At 54.9% G+C, this 21,245-nt stretch overlaps 6 protein-coding genes across 6 annotated transcripts; 4 read left to right on the forward strand and 2 right to left on the reverse strand.

Moving 5' to 3' along the window:
• Positions 1-1,239: 1,239 nt before the first annotated feature.
• On the reverse strand, positions 1,240-1,680 carry MAM_04622 (uncharacterized protein; the record flags this gene model as incomplete). The annotated part of the gene is made up of 1 exon (XM_040823420.1): positions 1,240-1,680. One exon carries the CDS (start codon positions 1,678-1,680, stop codon positions 1,240-1,242), a length of 441 nt encoding a protein of 146 aa, XP_040678673.1.
• A 5,573-nt stretch (positions 1,681-7,253) lies between these two features.
• MAM_04623 (Histone methylation DOT1) lies at positions 7,254-8,840 on the forward strand (the record flags this gene model as incomplete). Its single annotated transcript, XM_040823421.1, has 1 exon — positions 7,254-8,840. The coding sequence occupies one exon, from the start codon at positions 7,254-7,256 to the stop codon at positions 8,838-8,840; it is 1,587 nt and encodes a 528-aa protein (XP_040678674.1).
• Positions 8,841-9,079: 239 nt separating this feature from the next.
• Positions 9,080-9,835, reverse strand: MAM_04624 (Autophagy-related protein 16; the record flags this gene model as incomplete). Its single annotated transcript, XM_040823422.1, has 3 exons — positions 9,080-9,247; positions 9,319-9,671; positions 9,751-9,835. The coding sequence occupies 3 exons, from the start codon at positions 9,833-9,835 to the stop codon at positions 9,080-9,082; spliced, it is 606 nt and encodes a 201-aa protein (XP_040678675.1).
• Positions 9,836-10,179: 344 nt separating this feature from the next.
• Positions 10,180-13,073, forward strand: MAM_04625 (Vacuolar protein sorting-associated protein 16; the record flags this gene model as incomplete). Its single annotated transcript, XM_040823423.1, has 6 exons — positions 10,180-10,324; positions 10,442-10,706; positions 10,763-11,259; positions 11,324-12,566; positions 12,671-12,752; positions 12,822-13,073. The coding sequence occupies 6 exons, from the start codon at positions 10,180-10,182 to the stop codon at positions 13,071-13,073; spliced, it is 2,484 nt and encodes an 827-aa protein (XP_040678676.1).
• Positions 13,074-16,454: 3,381 nt separating this feature from the next.
• Positions 16,455-18,433, forward strand: MAM_04626 (FHA domain containing protein; the record flags this gene model as incomplete). The annotated part of the gene is made up of 3 exons (XM_040823424.1): positions 16,455-17,587; positions 17,640-17,754; positions 17,822-18,433. The coding sequence occupies 3 exons, from the start codon at positions 16,455-16,457 to the stop codon at positions 18,431-18,433; spliced, it is 1,860 nt and encodes a 619-aa protein (XP_040678677.1).
• Positions 18,434-19,400: 967 nt separating this feature from the next.
• On the forward strand, positions 19,401-21,225 carry MAM_04627 (Peptidase M16, core; the record flags this gene model as incomplete). Its single annotated transcript, XM_040823425.1, has 2 exons — positions 19,401-19,487; positions 19,627-21,225. The coding sequence occupies 2 exons, from the start codon at positions 19,401-19,403 to the stop codon at positions 21,223-21,225; spliced, it is 1,686 nt and encodes a 561-aa protein (XP_040678678.1).
• Between the last annotated feature and the right edge of the window lie 20 nt (positions 21,226-21,245).

Here is a 21,245-nt window from a genome sequence, read left to right on the forward strand (position 1 = left end):
CAAGAACGAAGGCCGTTGGACGAATTGATGCGTCTTTTTTTTCTCTATAATGCCAAGTAAAAGAAAAAAATTTAATAAAAAATAATAGAATTCAAGACGACTGGTCTGGGTCGGGTCGAGCGTGCGACTCTTTCTCTCCCACTTTTCTCTCACCCACCCACATACACGAAAGGCCAGAGGACTCCTACGACGCCATGTCCCGTCAATGGAAGAGACGTTCCCGTCTGATGTTTGAACGAGGGCCACTTGACACCTTTACCGTGGCTAATGCCAAAGACCTAGCCGTCAGCCCTTTACGTCCGTTTCGCCACGGCTGGAGGGACACGCATACCATCACCATCAAGATTGAAGATTGGCAAGACCGTCAGCTTGCACACAACAGACTAGAAGCGGCAACTACATGCACGCGATTGACAAGACTACAAGCAATCAAATCGCTGCATACCTGCATACCGGTATCAGGCGTGGGTTATACATAGATTCGGCCTGAGTACGGAGTACATAGGACCGTGACCTGCGCGCTGCGACAGGATTCGCGAGCGAGCAGGGCCCCAGCGATGCAACGATCTGCTGTTTCCTCTCTTCTGGTAATGATGGGGTGGCTTGCAATTTCTGACATTCCTGTCGGGCATTATGCTCGTAACTGGGTCCTCTCTCGTTTGGTCATACCTCGGCTCCCGAAGGACGCTGCCAAAGGCGCGCGCAACACGTGTAATGAATGTACAAATCGGCTCTTGATATCACAGTCAGACCGATCGAGCAACCATCATACTTTCAGGCACACAGCCCCCTTTCGATTCGCCAAGACACGTACCCGGCATGGAGATCCGAGCGTGTGGACAGTTTGAACAAGGGGGTCTCGGATCAGGGAAAGAGAATTTTTTTGTATCATCATCATTCTACAAACCAAGCAGACGCCACGCTGATATAGATGCTTCGTAAAAAGAAACATTGACCTCTGTAAATGAAAAGAAAAGAAACAAGGAATCCAGAAACACGGTCATAACATCCAGGTCTAGTAGGGGCTTATGCAGCAAGGCATGGCCGACCAAGACCAAGAAAACAGAAGGATAAAAAAGAACGCCAAGGATTATCATAATGACCAGCCTTTCAAGAACAGTTGAACTCTGTGCTTGTCCCGACGGCGTGTAAAATCTGACCTCTGAAAAAAGAAAAAAAAAAAAGAGGGGGAGGGAGGGCAAGTTTTTGCGTGCAGGTAAATTGTAAAGAGGCAAGATTTCAGCCCTTATTTGTATGATAAGCGTGCTGGTGGATATGGTCTCCAAAGTAGCGACTTCTCGTCTGCGGCACGGAACCGCCAGCGTTGCCGGCCCATATGCCCGTGTAGTTGCCGAAACGGACGGCGTATCGATCATCTTCGACGACGAAATAATCTACGCGCCTTTCGATGCAGCCCGTATCCTTGGTCTGGCTGTTGGACTGAGGCCGTGGGCCATGTGAGGCGGTGGACGAGTGGGCAGAGAGCGAGCGGCGCTCCTGGTGGTGGTCGCCATCGCCATAAAGATACAGGTCTTGTACCTCGAGGGTATCGACGAGGGTGTGCTCGCTGTCGTTGACGTCCATGTTGGAAAGGGAGGTTTCAGAGATGCGGCGCGTGGAAGTGTCGAGCGAGCATCTGCGGGAGGATTTGAGGGACGTGGCCCATTCTCTGAACGGCATATTGGTTGTGTCTTGGTTGGACGGTAACGAACCCTTTCTTGGGAAGAGGGCAGAGCAGAGGGAGTAAGTTGGGGGATGAGGGCTTTCCTCAAGGCGTTGATGTGACTGCGTTTGGTCGGGGACAGCAGCTGAGGTTGGATGGAGGTCCTCCGACGAGTGTGTCTGGTTCGAGGGTTGTTGGAGGAATTCACGTCGGGCGGCGACGAAAACAAATCATGGCAACAGCGGAGACGCTTGTTGGATGCGGTTGGAAAAACAACAAGAGTCGCAGGACAAAGAGCGAGGGCGAGCCTGGCTCTGGTTATATCCAACGACCAGCTGTACTTTGTCAATTTACCGTCGGTCTGGTGCGTGCAGAGCATGTGCCGGCGCCATGGGTGTCGAAAATCATGCCATTTCACGTCCCCAGGGTGTTATTCCTCCAAGGGTCTTGGGTCTAAATACGTGGGCTAGTTGTGTGGGGGAGGAAACCGTCAACTCGATTACGTAAGTATGAAATTTGGTAGTCCCTACTCCGTACGTTGGAAACCAACGAACTTGACGGAGCCCCACGTCTCGGCTCGTGCATGATTGCAAACAACCAACTGCACTCGAAATTGCCCGATGGGATATTACAAACGGCCCGCAAGGCGACAAGTTGGCCGCCGCTGGCCTCAAAGCAACCATGTCTGCTTTGCCAAGATGTCCGCTCGGCCAGCCAGCCCTGGCCCTACGATACGATGCGATGCGAAACAATACAATACTCCCATGGTTCCGACATCGACGCACTGAGTTATTATTAGTATCGTGATTATTCATTGCGAACCGCGCTGCGTGGGTAATGAACCGACGGAGTCCCGGCTGCTGCGTCCATCACAGCTCGAAGCCGCAGAGTAATACCACGCCTCCATGGAAGGAACATCCACCACAGCGACAAGTACATACCCTTATTCGGTCCGTATATCTGGGACCTTCTCGCTTGGCAGCCGGATCGCTAATCTACGTCAGAGACGCCATGGCTTGGAGGCGTGCCGATCGAGGCATATACTACTTAGTGCATCAGTATGGTATAACGCGCCGTACCCAGTTACCTATCGTCAAGCTCCGTGGCTCAGACAGACAGGCAGGCACTGCAGGTGACGCCTTTATCTGGCAGGCCATGGCGAGACTCAACAAAATCGAGCTTGGAGCGGAGGGGGGGGGACAATTTGATGGCAAAAATGGGGGGAAAACCCGCCCTTTGTCCAACGAAGCGGCTGGTTCTGCCTGATCTCGCCTAGACGTTTTTTTTTCTCATTCTTATTTTTATTCTTGAAATTTCTTCTCATTTCAATACTAATGCAGAGTAGTACTTGCAGTGCCCAAGCGATCGTATCGGGGCCCCGCATCTCCATCCCATCACGGCGAGTTGGCCGAAAGCCCCCGTCTCCGCCGGCTCAAGACGCAACGCGGCTCAAGGAGCTGATGAAAGACGGGCTACAGGCCACGCTGGAGCCGGCTCAGGATCCTCGCGTCCCGTCAATTGATCCGAGGAAGCGATAACCAGAGGATTAAACGGCGGGTGGCGCCCGATGGATGGAGACGCCAATATTGAAAACAGGATCCCCTCACTCACGCGACGACGGACGGTCAGGACTGGTTGACTGGTAGACAATTGGCTGGCTGGACTGGTTTTGTGCATCTATCCTGCCTTCTTTGCCAAGCACGCAAAACCGTCCCGATCGTGGCAATCCCCCTCCAACTGGTAGTTCCATGCCCAGAGTCTGGAGTGATCTGCAAGTATCGGCAGAGTAGTACCTGGGTAGCTTGCGAATGCGCCCGTGTCAGCCAAGCATTTCTCACGGCCTAGAAATAAACCTGTCAAGGTCTGTATGGCCGAATAAGTTGCGCACCAGTTTGGACGAGCTCCACGCGGCGAATAGTAGTCAATGCCACGTCAACATGAGTCCGGAAAGCGCATCATCAAGTTGCTTCGTGTCAACACCATCAGATGCTTACAAGTTTCTAGCAGTGAGTATAAAATAAAGACATGGACAAGCATCCCAAACGGCAAGGACTTGTACGAGGCCCCCAATAGAAAGGTCAGTGCCACGGTGACAGTAACAAGACACCAAAATATATCATCAAACAAGGGGACACCCGGTTTTTTTCTTGTACGACGAGCAAAGCGGTAGTTGGACACGCCCTCTACACATTTCCGTCCTTGTATGCGTAAAGCCGCCGACGCAGCACACACACGATATAAGCTCAGGAGCAACGAAAAGGCTCAAGTCGTGCCCAAGTCGTCGTCCGTCCTGATCTTGAAACCGGGAGGTCATGTCGTACCAGACAGATGTGCCTGTCGCGCGAGCAGATTTTCCCCCTTGTCCTTTCATCATTCCATGTTTCTCGGTGTGCAGATAACCATCGGCACCGGATACTCATACATCTTTTTCACGGCCGTCGCCCTTGCCACCATACATTCTCACGTCTGTCTCGGTCAGATAAATAATCTGGCGCGGCTCAAAGAATTCAAGACCGGAGCAACGTTCGGTACTGCCACCGGCATTTTGCCCCCTTCACAGTCACGTATAGGACATACATACACAGCTAGTCATATTCGTCATGGAACTCCGCAGCCCTTTTGTTCTCCTTCCGCCGACAGTGAAACAGAAAACAGATTCGAATCCACTGGGCGTCTTGGGGCTGTCTTGTTCCATAGTGCCCAGTTCGCCATAGCTTCAAAGCATGTGGCAGCACAAGGCTCTCCAATGGATTAATGATATTATATCTTCTTTGGCTAGGGGGACCTCTTTTGAAACATTGATGCCGTCACCGGTCTCAGCGATGTGGAAATACCACTGCGCCCTTTAACCCGAGCGCCTCTTCCCAGCCGCGACGCTCTGGCTCGTGAGTTGCGCGCAGGCGGTACTGCTGCCGCCATGGACCTCAACATTCGGGTCGACCCGCTTGATAGCGTGGACGACAGTGAAATTACCCTCTGAGTGCCACCGGCTGTGTCGGGGAAAGAAAAAAGTAGATTATTCCACATAGCGCTGCGTGTCGTCTCTACGGCCGAGAGAGGCAAGTGGACAGACGAAAGCGTGTCTTTGTTCTTGCAGGATTTTCATTATTCTTTAAAAGACAACCATGGACCCCGGGTATTGAGAACCGGCTCGGCATCAGAGTTAATTGCAAGGATCGATGGCGGGGAGAGTAACCCGCCAGATCAGATATGACGCGGTCTTGGACAGGGACCTCATCCTCGTTGTCTTGCGGCTGTCCAGCGGGCATTATAATGCCTGGCTGTTGTTTTTTCATTCTTGTCCACCTGGAGAGTGGCGAGACGGTTATAACTCCAGCTATCTTTGGCTCACTTCGTGTTCGTGTGATCTCATGTTGGATCCGTGTCTAGACGCGTTGGCTCGCAAACGAGAAACATATGCGACGACGGAGATTTTCAGCAGCCAAGCATATCCGCCTTGCGGGACGACGAAAAACAGGTTGCCATGAAGCGCTGCTTAGAAACACCTTGAATAGTGAGCAAACGATACAACACACACTGGTGATGCTCAAAGGAGCAACCGAAGACGTAAAAAAAAACGTCTCCCCCGGAAAGGCTCGAACTTTCAACCTCCTGATTAACAGTCAGACGCGCTAGCCAATTGCGCCACGGAGGAATTGCTGCTTCTTCGGCCCTTATCGCACTCTAAGTCCGCGACCAAATTTTGGCCGCTCAAAGATTCATCATGACGAGTCACGACTGAGCTCATTGCAGAAAGATCTTCTTGCATTTGGCAAGAACTGGGGTGCCCAAAATCATGCTTTGCAACTTCGCAGTACAAAATGTGCATCATGTAAAGTTTTTTCAGCAAAAGTTCGTAGCATTCCCAATCCTGGAAGAGGTCTGTCTCTACGCAACCAAAGTTTTTGGTCCAGGCAGTTCCTCCCGTGTTTTCTTTTTCTTTCTCTTTTGTCAACTCAACAAGTTGCATGCCTACAGGGTAGGCCGCTGATCGATTCCTCTGGCACTTATTTCGCCAGCCGTCGGTTGTCCTTTTCATCTTGGCAAATGCCATTCTGATCACGCATCCATGCTTGCTATTCATATCATGTAGTCAACTAACCCAAACGTCGTGTCACACAACAAGACGCCTCGTTCTGGACCAATACGCGAGAGTTGACCCGTCATTGAGGGCAGCACCGGCTGGTGTGTTGCCCAAGCAGACGTTGGCAGCCATCTCCGGCGTCTTCTTGGAAGGTTGGAATTGCAATACCGTTTTCTCAAAGGTGCACCAAAAGAAAAACTATTGTTGAAAAGGCAGTACCCAGGGACGAAGATTTTGACCACGACCATTAGATCGCTTTCAGTCTACCCATATAAGTACAATTAAAGTCAATCCTTGACATCAAGTATCTATCCTCCGTGGCGCAATTGGCTAGCGCGTCTGACTGTTAATCAGGAGGTTGAAAGTTCGAGCCTTTCCGGGGGAGATTTTTTGTCCTCCCGCGCTTTAGGGCGTCATCTTGTATGGTTGAAATCTGAGACGATATTGAGGATACGGTGTCCCTTTTCTCCCTTCTCTCTTTCCCGTGCCATTTCCCCTTTTCTTGCTCGCCAACTGAGTCACGCCCTGTCGCACATCCAAACCGACGTCGGCACAGGCCGCCATGTTTAATGGCTGGATTCAGCCTCCTTTCCGCTGCTGAACCTTTTTGTCTCAGATGACCACTTGCTTGACTGACATGGCCTCGGTCCGTGGAGACACAAGGATCAGTGATTTAATCAGTCTTCGCAGCCGACGAGCCAACGGAGTGCTGTGCTGACCTTGACACGGTGCAAGCAGCAAAACGGCCAGGATGGATAGATGGAGTGCATGAGATATGAGATGCGTGCAACGTCTGGTGCCGCGCGCGTGCATGGCGCATGTACCGAGGATTGCGTACGCTTGTACTCAAGTACCGAGTAAAATCTGCGTGAAAGTACTCCATTGCCGACTTGGTGTATGTATTTGCTGTTGGTTGTGTATTCAACTTCTTACTTAAGTGCATGCGGCCCCCCTCCTTTCCTCGTCCCAGCCAATCCCCGCGCACAGCGCCCCTATACAAGTACCTAGGTACCCAGGTACGTACCCAGGTACCCAGGCGCACAGACGCCCGCACAATCAGAGACACGCAAGACAATCGCCCTCAAACGCCGAACCACCTAAGTTACTTCTTCGTCGCCGCACAACTTCGACACTTTTCCACTATCGCGCATTGTCTTTTGCATAGCAGTCTGGACGGAATATTGTCTTTGTTTCTGTTCTGTTCTATTTCCATCATCTACTCGTCTCCGCTTTTTTCTCTTATAATTTTTTTTTTTTTTTACGCTTCTTACGCCCCCAACCACCCCACGGCTGCCCGCCGTCGTCGCTGGTCGTCTGCGACGAGGCTTGACCTGGCTCAGTGCATGAGAGACACGAGGCACAAGGCACAAGACACACCAGAACCTGTCGCGAACCGCCACCACCGCCAAAGAGCTTGTCTGACTCGTCCCGTCGGCTCGCAAATTTCTCCCACAGTACTTCCGCCCCCGACTTCTGCTTGTTTAATCTACTTCCCGCCCCGTCGCTATGCCTCTCCTCGGCGGCAAGGGCAACAAGTTCAAGGTTGATCCGCCCAAGATCAGGATCGAAAAGGTTGTTGTCGAACGTGCCCCGGCTCCGAGCAAACCCAGGCCGAAACCTCGCCCCGGCCCGGCCTCTGCTGGAGCCTCCTCGTCGTGCTCGTCACCCGCTCATCGTCCCTCGCCGAAACCCCCGTCGGTCCGCCACACCAGTCACTCGCCCTATCCTTCATCGTCTGACGAAAAGCGCCTTGATCGGAAACGCAAGTCTGGCACTGTCTCCTCAACGGGGCTTTCCCCCGCCAGTGAGCGTATAAGGTTCGACAAGGACAGCGACGCCGAGGACGATGGCTGGATGGACTTGGATACCCGCAAGAGGCATCGCAGAGCCACCTCCGAGGATAAGTATCTAGATTCCAACCGCAACCTGAGAAACTTTCGCGCTTTCGAGGGACGCAACGACAATCTGAAATTCGTCCACGCTGTCGAGGTTGCCTCGCTGGAAGAGAAATGCGTCCCTGTCATGGGTGCGCAGAAGGAGGATGTTGCCATAGAGTTGCAGTACCCCAGCCTGCAGCCCAGAGAAAAGTACACCCTCCCATCTCGCTTGTCTCCTCAGCCACTCCCGTTCCCCGTAAGAGTCATACGACTGATCGGTTCTTCTAGGTTTGAGCTGGTCTGGGGGAAGGACAAGATAGACGCCGTTGAGGCTAGCGTAAGAATCGTTCGCCATGTCGCCGAAACCTATCTCACCGAAGAGGAAGCCGAACCATTCACCAATCACAATACCGGTCTTATTCGACGTCTGGAAAAGGCGTCAAATCGGAATATCCAAGATTTGTCCGGCTTCAAAGCTGCGCTTCACGAGTACAACAAGACTCTGCTAGCAATGGTCGAGGACGGCATCATTGCCAAAAACCTTGATCAGATGCACGAACTCCCACGACAATTTGTGGCTTTTATTCTAGACCAAGTCTATGATCGGACCGTCGCTCCCAAAGTCGAACTGCTGTCGAAATATGAAAATGGCACCGACTATGTCTACGGAGAACTCCTGCACCCGTTCATATCAAAGCTTCTAGTTGAACAGACCAAAATGACGTCGGACCAAGTTTTTGTCGACTTGGGGTCCGGAGTCGGAAACGTCTGCCTACAGGCTGCACTGGAAATCGGATGTGAAAGCTGGGGTTGCGAAATGATGGAAAATGCCTGCAACCTAGCCGATGCTCAGATCAAAGAGTTCGAGGCCCGATGTATGCTGTGGGGGATCAAGCCTGGTAAGGTTCACCTAGAGAGAGGTGATTTTCGTAAAAATGCCGCCATACACGAAGCCCTGAAGCGAGCCGATGTTGTACTCGTCAACAACAAGGCCTTTACGTCTCAGTTGAACGACGACTTGGTGCGCATGTTCTTGGACTTGAAATCGGGCTGCAAGATCATTTCGCTCAGGTCCTTCGTGGCCGACTTCAAGAGTAGCCACAACATCAATGACGTCGGTAGCACCATTCTTGATGTGGAGGAGTGTATATATCCCGAGGGCTTTGTTAGTTGGACGAATGCTGGTGGACCATATTTCATCTCCACACGCAAGTAGTAGCACTAGAAAGCATTCATATGGTCAGCGGTGAAAGCCGAGCGAGATTTGGACAAGGAGGATTTCTGCATAGGCATACGCATATACAATAGCTGCTGCACGCTGCTTTGGGTTCGTTGGAGTGACGAAGAGCTTGCATAGAATACATACCAACGATACAGCGCGATATGGGCGGTAGTATTTCTCCCTCGACGGCTTAAAGGCTGGCTCGAATGGTTGTAGTACAGCCGGGACGTGGCCTATTTGTCAAATATCGGTTCGTTGGCAAGGTTCATTGCCTCAGCCTCTTGCGCCATGCGCTTCATCCACCGGTCAACAAGTTCTTTATTTTCCTTCTTCACCTTGTCTCTTTCTTTTTCGGCCACTGACATTTGAAGATTCAACGTAATCATTTCATCCTGTACCTGCTGGACAAAGAGTCAATACTGTGGAACTCGGCAAGTCAGCCTGACAGACTGCTGGGTCTGCATCGCCATACCTCGAGTAGCTTTCGTTTCTCTCGTATCTCATGCTCGCGATCCTTCAGCCTTGTCGTGAGCACGAGCCTCTCAGCAGTAAGGTCTCTGATGGATCGTGCATCATCCTTCAACTTGTTTCGCAGTTTGGCCAGCTCCTCCTCTGCCGTCCGTAGCCGAGTCTCCGCCACTCCCTTGGACCGGAGAGATTCGGCAAGGTCAACTCGAAGTTGAGCCACGCCAGGATCGTCTGTAGCTGGAGCGTCTCCAGCTTTCGATCCCAATGCCGGCCTCCCAACATTTACGTTTGAGGCATGCAATTCCAAGGCAGCTTTCTCTGCTTCCAATGCGGATATTCGATCGGCCATTTGCGAGCCTGCTGAGGCGATTAGCAGGCCGGCCCATCGCCTGGTGCCCAGTGAGAGTGAGGGGCGCTAGGTTGGATGTGAACCGACATGTCTGGACTAAATCCATATTCACAGGGGTCTGAAGCTCGACATCCTTGAGCGATAAGAGATACTCGTTCTTCCAGTTAGACATATTGGAAGAAGGGTCCAGGAACTAGTATGGTGTCAGGTGCAGGAAGCTCGATGGCTGCTTTCATCATGCGTAGCTACGGAGTACGGCGGGGCAGCTCCTTCCGGAGTCCACGCCTGCCGGCTTGGGGCAAGAAGCGTTCTGTCCTCATTTAGCCGAGGAATAACCCCGGTGACGCGACCACAGAGCACTCGGCTAGCTGCCTCTCGCGTATGAGGCCGTTCTGACGTCGGGTTCAACGGCTCCCGGTTTTCATAGCGCAGCAGCTTCGGCACCGAATCCCCGCCCTCCGTCTTGCCCGCGAATGTGCATGAAGTGAGGCGATCCAGAATGAACCGCAACTTATGATGGGCACCCTTGACGCAAGAGCAGACTGGGAGTGCGTAGGGGATAAGTGGTTTCGCAAGACCCAGCAGTACACCGAGATCTTCGATGAGGATGTAGATCTTGACAACCACCTCGTTGCTGGGGCCCCATATGCAGGCGCATTAGGTACGAAAGCGATTGCCGAGCTCGGGGAACACCGGATTATTCTCGAAGCTTGGGATAGGACTGCCCTATAGCTCAGCGGCGTCACCTATTATTGATATCCTGCTAACAATGACTCAGCTTTATGGCGTGACGACTCAAAGTTGCAATTATATCAGCCCGGAAAAGCTACGAAGCCTGCTATTGACATCTACAGCCTGGCGGGAAAGAAACTCCGCTCCATTCCTTGGGATAAGAGCCGCATCAAAGGGCTGGGCTGGTCAGAAGATGAGTCTTTATTGGTGGTCACCGCCGACGGCGATGTACGATGCTATGATTTGCAAGGGGATTTCAGTAATTTTTCTCTGGGCCATGGCGCAGACAACTATGGTGTCGAATCGTGCCGGTAAGGGGCTGCCTTGGGGACTCCCTTCTTCCCAGTGCCTGACACAGACTTGACAGGTTTTACGACAGCGGCTTGGTAGCCTTGCTGGCCAACAACACATTGATAACGGTGTCTTCGTATGCCGAACCACGTCCAAGGCTTTTGGCAGCCATACCTGAGGCTGAGATCCATTCATGGGCAATCATATCCCCCGATCACACCTTGTCCCGGTCTGTTGAGGTTCTACTGAGCATTGGTTCCACAGTATATGTGGTGGATGCGACAGATTGTGAAGATCGTCTCGTTGATGGTGGCCCCTTTAGCCACATCAGCGTCTCTCCCGATGGTCGATACGTCAACCTATATTCAAAGACGGGGACCTCCCGCGTCATCACCAGCGACTTTCAAGAACCGATCCTTGAACATAATTCCGACTCCCAAACACCACCAAAATACGTCGAATGGTGTGGAACAGATGCATTGATTGCGTGGGAAGATGAGGTACATGTAATTGGTCCCGGTGATCAATCATTGTCTTACATCTACGATAGCACCAGAATACATGTCATTTCCGGTATGCTCCGCGTCTAATCGAACACGCTTTATAATTTGGTCAGAAGGCGCTGACGTGGCAACAGAGTATGATGGTGCGCGACTTATCACAAACGACTTTTGCGAATTTCTGGAGAGAGTACCCGCGGATACTCTGGAAGTCTTTGGCCCTGCATCTGAATCGTCCCCTGCCTCTATTCTCCTAGATGCTGTTGGCCAACTGGAACTTCAATCGCCCAAAGCAGACGACTACATTCAACTCATCCGTGCGAATCTTACTGAAGCAGTCGACACGTGCGTCAACGCGGCCGGCCGGGAATTCAACATCAAATGGCAAAAACGGCTTTTGAAGGCAGCTTCGTTCGGCAAGTCAGTCTTGGATATCTACAACAGCGATGACTTTGTTGACATGTGCGAGACACTACGAGTCTTGAACGCAATACGTGACTTCAACGTTGGGATGCCTCTGTCTTTTGAACAATATCATCGTCTTACGCCGGAGAAAATTATTCGACGCCTTCTTCAAAGACACGACTATCTTCTTGCGTTGAAGATTGCCGCCTACCTGAAATTGCCCACGGATCGCATATATGTACATTGGGCATCTGCCAAGGTGCGAAACGGAGCCGAAGATGACGATACAATCTGCAGATTGGTGGTCGAGAGACTGTCCGGCAAACCAGGAATCTCGTTCGAGGAGATCGCGAGGGCAGCATATCATGAAGGCCGTGGCCGCTTAGCAACGGAACTTCTGAATCACGAACCGCGAGGGGGAAGACAAGTACCTCTCTTATTGGACATGGAAGAGGATGAGCTTGCACTGGACAAAGCGATTGAAAGTGGCGACAGCGACTTGATCCTGTCTGTGCTGCTTAACTTGAAGAAGAAGCTGCCGCTTGCGTCCTTCTTCCGCGTGATCAACTCTCGACCAACGGCCTCGGCATTGGTAGAGGCATCGGCGATTGCCGAGGGCGACAACAGCGTGCTCAAGGATTTGTACTACCAAGACGACCGCCGAGCGGACGGGGCCAATGTCTTTATCCGCGAATCGCTGCAGCAGCCAGACGCCCGCACTGCTTCGGATAAGCTGGCGCTGGCGGCTAAGCTGCTTTCTGATTCCAAAGAGAACCTGATGGAGCTGTATGCGTTGAAGGAGACGACGACCTTGCTGCGGATGCAAGAATCTCTGGATCGTGACCTGACTGATTCCTTTACGGGACTGAGCGTCAACGAGACAATGTTCAAGCTTATTCGACTGGGCTACAACGGCCGTGCGAAGAAGGTCCAGAGCGAGTTCAAAGTTCCGGAGAAGGTCTTCTGGTGGATCCGGTACGTTGATCACTGACGGATGCTGAATACTGATGATTTCGTTTTGCCTGTGCCGGCGATGATGCAACACTTGACTAATGACGTTTTGTTTCTTTGCTTCGCAGCCTGCGTGCATTGGTCACGAAAAGAGACTGGAGCGAGGTCGAAGAGATTTCGAAATCGAAGAAGAGCCCTATTGGCTGGGAGGTGTGTTTAGGCCGGGCCCAAATCTGTGTTGTGCGACGACGGGAGCTAACGTTGAACTTTGCAATGCAGCCATTCTTCAACCTCACCCTTCAAGCGGGGAACCCTCGACTGGCGGCTGTGTTTGTGTCGAAATGTACGGCTCTGGAACCGGGCCAGTCCATCACCATGTACGAGAAGTGTGGAATGAGGATCAAGGCGGCCGAAGAGGCAATTCGACTCAGGAACCTAGAGGCCTGGGAGCGACTGCTCGAGGCGGCGGGGAAAGGCTCGCAGGAGGGTCGGGAGATTGAACGACTTGGGAATGCAGCGTTTAAGAAGTGATTACGGGCGGGGGGCCAGGCAAAGCGTTGTTCCTTGCTATTCGAGCCGTCATGGGACTGGAAGAGGTAGGACAGAGTGCGAGGACCGCGTAGACAAATCAATATTCTACTGACGTGGGAATATTATTCATTCATCGTGCCATGGCGAGTGACCTCAAGGCCAGTTGGCCGTACGGCGAACCAAGACGGCAGTCGCCCGCCAAGTAGGGTCGTTACATGGGCGCCTAGCATTCCGGCCGCCGGGAGCCGAAGTTGGAGCTGCCAGTCAGTCCAGTCCGTTGGCTTCGGACGCCGGCTCAGCTGCTATTAATATCCATGCTACTAGCGCTCGGCTGGCCTGGGAGTTGAGACGCAGACATTGATTTACGATGGAGGGAGCTCGCTGGATTTGAGAGTCAGCCTGTACGGTGTGCGGGGAGGAGAGGGGACCTTCGTCACGCCAACACGACTCGTGGTCAAGACCTGGAAATCAAGATTCTCTTCGGGACGAGGGCCGTTTCATGGCCCGCCGAATGCGGTTCGATATGGAGTTCAGCAGTGGGAGGTCGAGAACCGGTGCGTGCCAACGCCGCCGATGGGAGAATCCACTGGGAATACAACTGTGACGCCACTGATGGCGATTGGCATCGCAGCTACGGCAAATGCGTGGCATGTCGGCTGCTCGGGCTTGTTGGCTTGCAAAAGCTAGTCGAGTAGATGTGCGCACGGCTAGGAAAGCCAGGTCCGCTGAGCAGGTCAGGATTGAATGTCGACTAAAGGGTGTGAACGGCAAGATCCGACTTGATGTACAAGTATCACCATGCATGAGACACTCTCCCATTCTCGGCGCCAGGCTCACGGCTCTTTGTCTTTATTCTCTCCTCATGTTTTCACCCTAGCCGGGACAGGAGTGTTTGCTTTGGCCTTGTGCACGGCCGGCCACAAGCCGCCCTTGATTTACTCACATGAATCGAGCCCAAGGGTGCTTTTCGCTCCGGAAGGTAGCCTGTCTGAGCATTTCCACGGCCGATGGTGTGTGCCCGAAAACCAGAAATGATTGACTCAGTTAGAGCTTGGGCTCCTCCCGGCTTTGCAGGATGTCATAGGATGGCGGTCGAGTCCGGAGATTGTACGAGTCCATGTGCTCCGAATAGAGGTCGACAATGCCAACTTTTAAAGTTTGCCGTGAACCTTGCAAGCGCTTCGGGTGCAGGCCTCTTGGACGCAACAATGGAGAAGAATTATCCGATATCCACAGTGTCAAAGCTTTGTAGCGCTGTCCTGTTTATCTGAAGAATGGTGTTGGAAAAACGGCCCTGCCTTTGGTCAAAGCGCCTTGGGCAACATACTGCGCGACAGGTATATAGATACGAGGGGCGTTTTGCCCCTTCACAATCCGGCACATTGACATGACGCGATGAAAGAAACCGCCGGGCCCCGGTTGGGGACGGTCGCGGGCCATCAGCCTCGATGCAGATCGCTTTTCAATGCTGACCTGCCATCCCTGCATGGTCTCACCCAGCCGTTGGCCGTGCCCCAGACTCCCAGAGATACTTTCAGGCCAGTGGCTAGATCGGGAGACGTGGAGCAGGCTGGACATGATATATCGATAAAGTGAGGGTGCAATCTGGAACTATCTCCAAGATACGACACGCCACAGGTATGAGCGTTGTGTGTGTATGTATGTAGTATGTATGTAGGCATGTATGCATGCCCAGGTTGTTGTCTCGACGAAACAGAGTTCTACTTACGGGAGATTCGAGGTTGTTGTCCTGCCTGTGCGCGGTCTATTAGCTCATGATGACAAGTCTAGTTGGGCCTGCGCCGACGTACCACGAGCGGATGTCCCGAGACCAACAAGTAGGCGCTCTCCGCGCTCCGCAATGATATATGTATAGACAAGTACGGTCAGCAGCAGACTGCATGTCGCAGGCTGCGAGGCCTTGGGTCGACCTGCATTATCCCTCCTCCGCACGGAGTAACTACGCACGTCACGTCTTGTTTTGACGAGGCCCACAGGCAGTCCAAACAGTCTGCCACTGCGTAAAGCCCTGAGAGAATACATGGGAGGGCGCACGGTACGGCACGCCAGACAGGCGTCAGAATCAAGTTCTAGTGTGAGGATTCAGGAAGCGGTTGGGGGCGCAAGGGTGATCAGGTCATTCATCCGGGAGGGCTTTGGGTCGAGGTACCTCTTGGCCAATGACAATTGACCGGATGCTGTGACATGGAGGTACGAGAGAGTTGAGAGTGGTTTGCTGCAGCATGCAGCAGCAGCAGCCAGGGATTGACGTGCGTCTGTCTGTGTTTCGAAATTGACCCATGGAACCACTCACGATGGCACATCAAATCTAAATCGCCACCTCGTCAGCACCAGCATCAGCGTCAGCATCTGCCCCAACAGTGTCCGGGTTTGCCAGAAGTTGGAAGACTACGTACGGAGCACTTCTGTGTGAATTGTAATTGGCACGGGGTACGGAGTAGACCTGGAAGCTTTAACGCCAGCGCCGGCGCCAACGCCAACGCCAGCGCCAGCCGGGGTCGACCGGGGCCTGGTCTGGGTGTGGTCTGGTGCGGTCTAGTGTGTCGGTGTGTAAAGACGGGCAACTCGTCGAGGGAGAAATAAAAAGCGTCATTCCCTCGAGAAGGTGCTGGCCGGCCTTTGCATCCCCGGCCACTCGTTGACGGCTTGTCGTGCAGCGCTGCAACGCGGTTTCGTCGAATCTGTGGACGGCGCATCTCCTGTCAGTCAGCCACAGCCCACAGCCCACAGCCCACAGCCTCGGGTCGTGACTGGGTCTCGCGCAGATTGATGAATCTGAATCTCGACGGAAGACGAGCGAGGAGAAGCATCCTGCATCCTGCCGCGCAGTCCAGAAACGAGACTCGAGACGCGATACCGGCAGTCGACAGACAGTCTGCAGTCGGGTCCAGAATCGACCGGACCGTGTGGTCAGCTGCCCGCCCATCGACCCTGCCTGCACGAGCACCTGATTCATTCGCCCGGCAGCTGCTAGGCACCTGAACCGCAGCAGAGCTCCAGTGCTGCCACGCTGAGCCGGCCAGGCGCCTCGAAACGCCAACCAGTGGAGTAGACCTACTCCGTAGACCTGTCGACTTCTCGGCCTCGAACCACCGGCGGTTGACCCCCCCCCCGTTCGTCGAGCGTTCCAGTGCTGTCTGCACCGGTGCAGGGCCAGGCCTGGGCCACCTCCGCCGACAACCAGTCAGTCAGTCAACTGGTCCGTCCAGAGAGAGACTGAGCGCGAGAGAGAGGGAGCAGTCGTCGACCAGTTGACGCCGACTTCTCGACTTCTTTCCTCCCCCCCCAGCCGTGTTTCCGCTTTATTCGCATCTGCATCGCACAAACCGAGAGCCCTCTCGCTCCTCTGTTGCGGTTAAAATGTTCACGCAGCCAGTATCGTCTCCTCCGCCGGGGCCGCAGGCTGCCAACCCCGTCTCGCCGTCTCGCCCAAGCCGGCTGCGAGGACTGAGCTACTTGCGCAACTACACTCACAACCATCTGCTGTCGCGAGACTCGCACCATTCATCCTCGTCATCCGCCAACGCCAACGCCCACGCCCACGCCCACGCCCACGCCCACGCCCACGCCCACGCCCACGCCCCCCCCAACTCCAACTCCAACTCCAGCTCCAGCTCCAGCTCCAGCTCCAACTCGCCCCTCCGCAGCAGCCGGGCACACAGCGGCAACTTGACCCGGTCCGTCAGCTACACCCCGTCGTCGACCTTTTCGCCCGCTTCGCAGAACCCCAACCGGCTCACTCTTGTCAGCACATCCCCCGACCCTGCGCTTGCTCTGTCGCCGCAGGTCAGCGTGCGAGAGAACAACGGAGCCTCGCTGAACGGCCCCCCGCCCACGATTCCGGAGACGACTGCTTCCATCCTCCCGCAGGCGTCGGAGCCGAGTCAAAACGCTTTGCCAGACTCGACGTCCAGCGGCGCCTCGTCCAACATGAGTGCGACTCGAGCTCGTGCTGTGAGCGATGCTAACGCACCTGCACCCTCGCCTGCCGCAAATGATGCTGGTGCCGGTGCCACGGCCAACGCCGCCCCCGAAAAAGTCCCGTCAATACGCTTCTCCGCGCACTACGACGTCCGATCGACTCGGCCCTCGCTCTCATTTTCCCCAATCTCGAGAACCCTGCCCAACGGCACCGAGGTCATCCGCGTGGGGCGATATTCAGAACGAGACGGCCAGGCCGCCGCCATGCACAGCAACCAGCCGTCCGCGGCCCCGGTGGGCTTCAAGAGCAAAGTTGTGAGTCGCCGACATTGCGAGTTCTGGTGCGAGGATGGCAAGTGGTTCATCAAGGATGTCAAGAGCTCATCAGGCACCTTTTTGAACCACATCAGGCTGAGCGCCCCATCGCAGGAGAGCAAAGCATATCCAGTCAACGATGGCGATATTGTTCAGCTCGGTATTGACTTCAAGGGCGGCGAGGAGATGATTTTCCGCTGTGTCAAGATGAGGTTGGAGCTGAACCGCGGCTGGCAGAACAAGCTCAACAGCTTCAAGTAAGTAGAGAGCGCTGCGCTTTTGAGCAACATGGAGACTGACGCTGTCTAGTGTCGCCGCCCACAAGCGTCTCCGGACCATGGCAACGGGTGCCCCCCCCGGGGCAGCATCTGGATCGAGCTCGCAAAGCTCGCAGGATTGTTCCATCTGCTTGAATTCTGTTGCGGTGGGTGCTTTCGGTGACTGAGAAAAACCTCGGGACTTGGGCTCAGGTGTGCTAACATGATTTGCAGCCCTGCCAATCTCTATTTGTTGCGCCGTGCTCACACACGTGGCACTTCAAATGCGTGCGATCGCTGTTGACGTCCCCACAATATCCAATCTTCGTCTGCCCCAACTGTCGCGCAGGAGCCGATCTTGAAGCCGATGTTGACGAGACTTCTGCAGAATGGCAGCATCTCAACGAGGAGACGGACTCCAACAAGCAGGAGGAACCCGAAAATCCGAAACAGGAGGAATCTTCTGCAGCCGAACCCTGTGCAGCCGAGTCCACGGAGGCTGCGGCGCCGGACACGGATGCCATGGATTTCACAATGAGCGTCAACGTGTCGGACAGCCCCGGTGCAGCGTCAACGGGCAACTTGTCGCACGCAGCCTCAGAGCCCTTGCCCATTACAAACCCAGCCTCAGGCACAGGACGTGTAGGCCATCTACGCAACCATCGGTCCCCGTCACCGTCATCTAGCGGCGCAGAAGGCCCCATCACGCCGAGAAACAATGCCGGACCGTGGGTATTTGATGGCAGTGCCGGACAGCGTGCTGCTGCTGCTGGCAGCCCCGCGATGCGAAGCCTAGATGCTGCAGCCGAAATGGATGTAGGCGGCGGTGCCAACCCTAGCCGATGATTCTGCCCGCCAAGGACGGACTGTGTACACGGGGAGACGATGGGTCTTTGATGGGGATGATGCCTAGGCGCCTTGGCATGGAGATGCAGACCTGCAACAGGGGAGCAGTTCGACACATGGCAAGCCTGACGAAACCATTCTTATCTGTTCGGAGAGCATAGCGAGCGACACATGGCAGTTTGTTTTTGGGCCTCATGATTCTCCCAGTGCTCTTGTCATAGACGGCGTTCTTGCTTTTGTTGTTCGGGAGTTTGGCTGAGTTGCAGACAAGTGGCCTGGAGCTGGAGCACATCCACTGTGCGCGACGACCTTGATTTTCCCCTTGTATGGCACTGGATTGCTTAAATTGGGTATATCACTACACGGATGTGTGCATTGTTAAGGTGCCTTGGGACGCAGAATCTATGTGAAGCTCCAGTATCAATATAGCAACTTGACTGCGCTTTGACTTGGAATTCGACCTTGATGTTGGATCGAGCCTTGGTCTGCGGGTCGTTCGTCTTGCACGTGGAGTGCAAAATAAAGGTGCTGCGACCTCATGACGATATACCGTATACTCACGATCATGCCCAGTAAAGTAGTGGCTGACGTCTTTGTCGAGTCGGAGCCTCCGTCGGCTGTGGCGATTTATCACCGAGTACGGAGTACACCAGTACTAAGTACCGGGTACTTGGCGTTCATGTACTTGAATCTAGTAAATCAACGTACCTCAGCAGTAGGTACCTGGGTACACCAGTCGCACCCTCCAATGCCGCCAGTGACCCGACCTTTTTTTTTTCTGGGTCTTTCTTATCCGCGGTTCAAACGAACATCCATCTTCATCCTCACCGAATATCGCCCGGATTGACTTTGACGGGCGGATGCAACGACTGCTAGACACTTGCATTTCCCGCTTCATCTCTCCCAAATCAGCATCAGCAAACAGCAACGAAGGAAGAAACGAGGCGAGACACCTCCACCCATCATCATGCTGCGGCAGCTTTCGGCGCGGCTCTCGCCGCCGACTACTAAGCTTCTGGCGAGGGGAAATGCGTGGAGCAGGGGGATGGCGACGGTGAGAGTTCAGGGATTGCAGAAAGTTTGTATCCGGTCTGTTTTCTCCCGTGCCGGAAACCATACGTGCTTGACGGCCGGAGAGAAGACGTTGGACGAGGCATGACGAGGACGATGCGTTTGCTGACGCCGAGGAACAGGAACCCACGGAGCTAGACCAAATCACTACTCTCGCCAACGGGCTGCGCGTGGCATCCGAAGCGTTACCCGGCTCCTTCGCCGGTGTCGGCGTCTACGTCGAAGCCGGCTCTCGTTTCGAAACCCCTTCGCTACGGGGCGTGTCGCACATCATGGACCGGCTGGCCTTCAAGAGCACCTCTTCGCACACGGCGGACGCGATGCTCGAGCGCGTCGAGAAACTCGGCGGCAACATCCAGTGCGCGTCGTCGCGAGAGTCCATGATGTATCAAGCAGCCACGTTCAACAGCGCGGTCCCTGAAACCGTCTCGCTGCTCGCCGAGACGATTCGCGACCCCAGAATCACCGAGGACGAGGTCGCCGAGCAGATCGAGACGGCACGGTACGAAATCGCCGAGATTTGGGGCAAGCCGGAGCTTATCCTGCCCGAGTTGGTGCACACGGCTGCCTACAAGGACAACACCCTCGGCAATCCGCTGCTGTGCCCGGAGGAACGGCTGGGCGAGATCGGCAGAGACACGGCGCTCAAGTACAGAGACGCATTTTACCGGCCGGAAAGAATGGTGCTGGCCTTTGCGGGGGTCGAGCACGGGGTTGCCGTGCGGTTGGCGGAGCGCTTCTTTGGCGATATGAAGAGCACGAGTCTGCCGGGCGTGAGGGAGTTGACGGGCAGCGAGACGAGCGAGGCCAGCGACACCGACTCGGCAGCTTCTTCTTCCTCGTACACGCCGTCGGCATCGTCCGCCTCCTCCACAGCCCCTCGGCCGCATTTCATGTCCAAGTTCCCATTCATCAAGAACCTGTCCACGTCGGCGCCCCGTAGCGCCTCGGTGCTGAACAATCTGCCCTCTGACACGGCCGCCGTCCCAGCTCACTACACAGGCGGGTTTCTGTCGCTGCCGCCTCGGCCGCCGTCCCTCAACCAGACCAACTTCACGCACATCCACCTGGCGTTCGAGGGCCTGCCCGTGGGCTCGGACGACATCTACGCACTGGCGACGCTGCAGACGCTCCTCGGCGGCGGGGGGTCCTTCTCGGCCGGCGGGCCCGGCAAGGGCATGTACTCGCGGCTGTACACAAACGTGCTCAACCAGCACGGCTGGGTCGAGTCGTGCGTCTCCTTCAACCACGCGTACACGGACTCGGGGCTCTTTGGCATCTCGGCCTCGTGCCTGCCCGGCCACACGTCCGCCATACTGGACGTCATGTGCCAGGAACTGCGGGCGCTCACGCTCGACACGGGCTTCTCGCGCCTGCAGGAAGGCGAGGTGTCGCGCGCCAAGAACCAGCTGCGCTCCAGCCTGCTCATGAACCTCGAGTCGCGCATGGTCGAGCTCGAGGACCTAGGGCGCTCCGTCCAGGTCCACGGCCACAAGGTCCCCGTCAGGGACATGTGCGCGCGCATCGAGGCCCTCTCCGTCCGCGACCTCCGGAGGGTCGCGAGCATGGTTGTCAACGGGGCCGTCGGGAATCCCGGCCGCGGGAGCGGCGCGCCCACCGTCGTCCTCCAGGAGGCGCAGGCGTACGGACTCTCGAGCCACTCCATGACCTGGGACCAGATCCAGGATCGCGTCGACGCTTGGAAGCTGGGCAGGAGCTAGCGCCTGTGGTGTCTTGGCCG

This window comes from Metarhizium album (assembly GCF_000804445.1).
Source record: "Metarhizium album ARSEF 1941 chromosome Unknown scaffold_10, whole genome shotgun sequence".
Taxonomy (NCBI): Eukaryota; Fungi; Ascomycota; class Sordariomycetes; order Hypocreales; family Clavicipitaceae; genus Metarhizium; species Metarhizium album.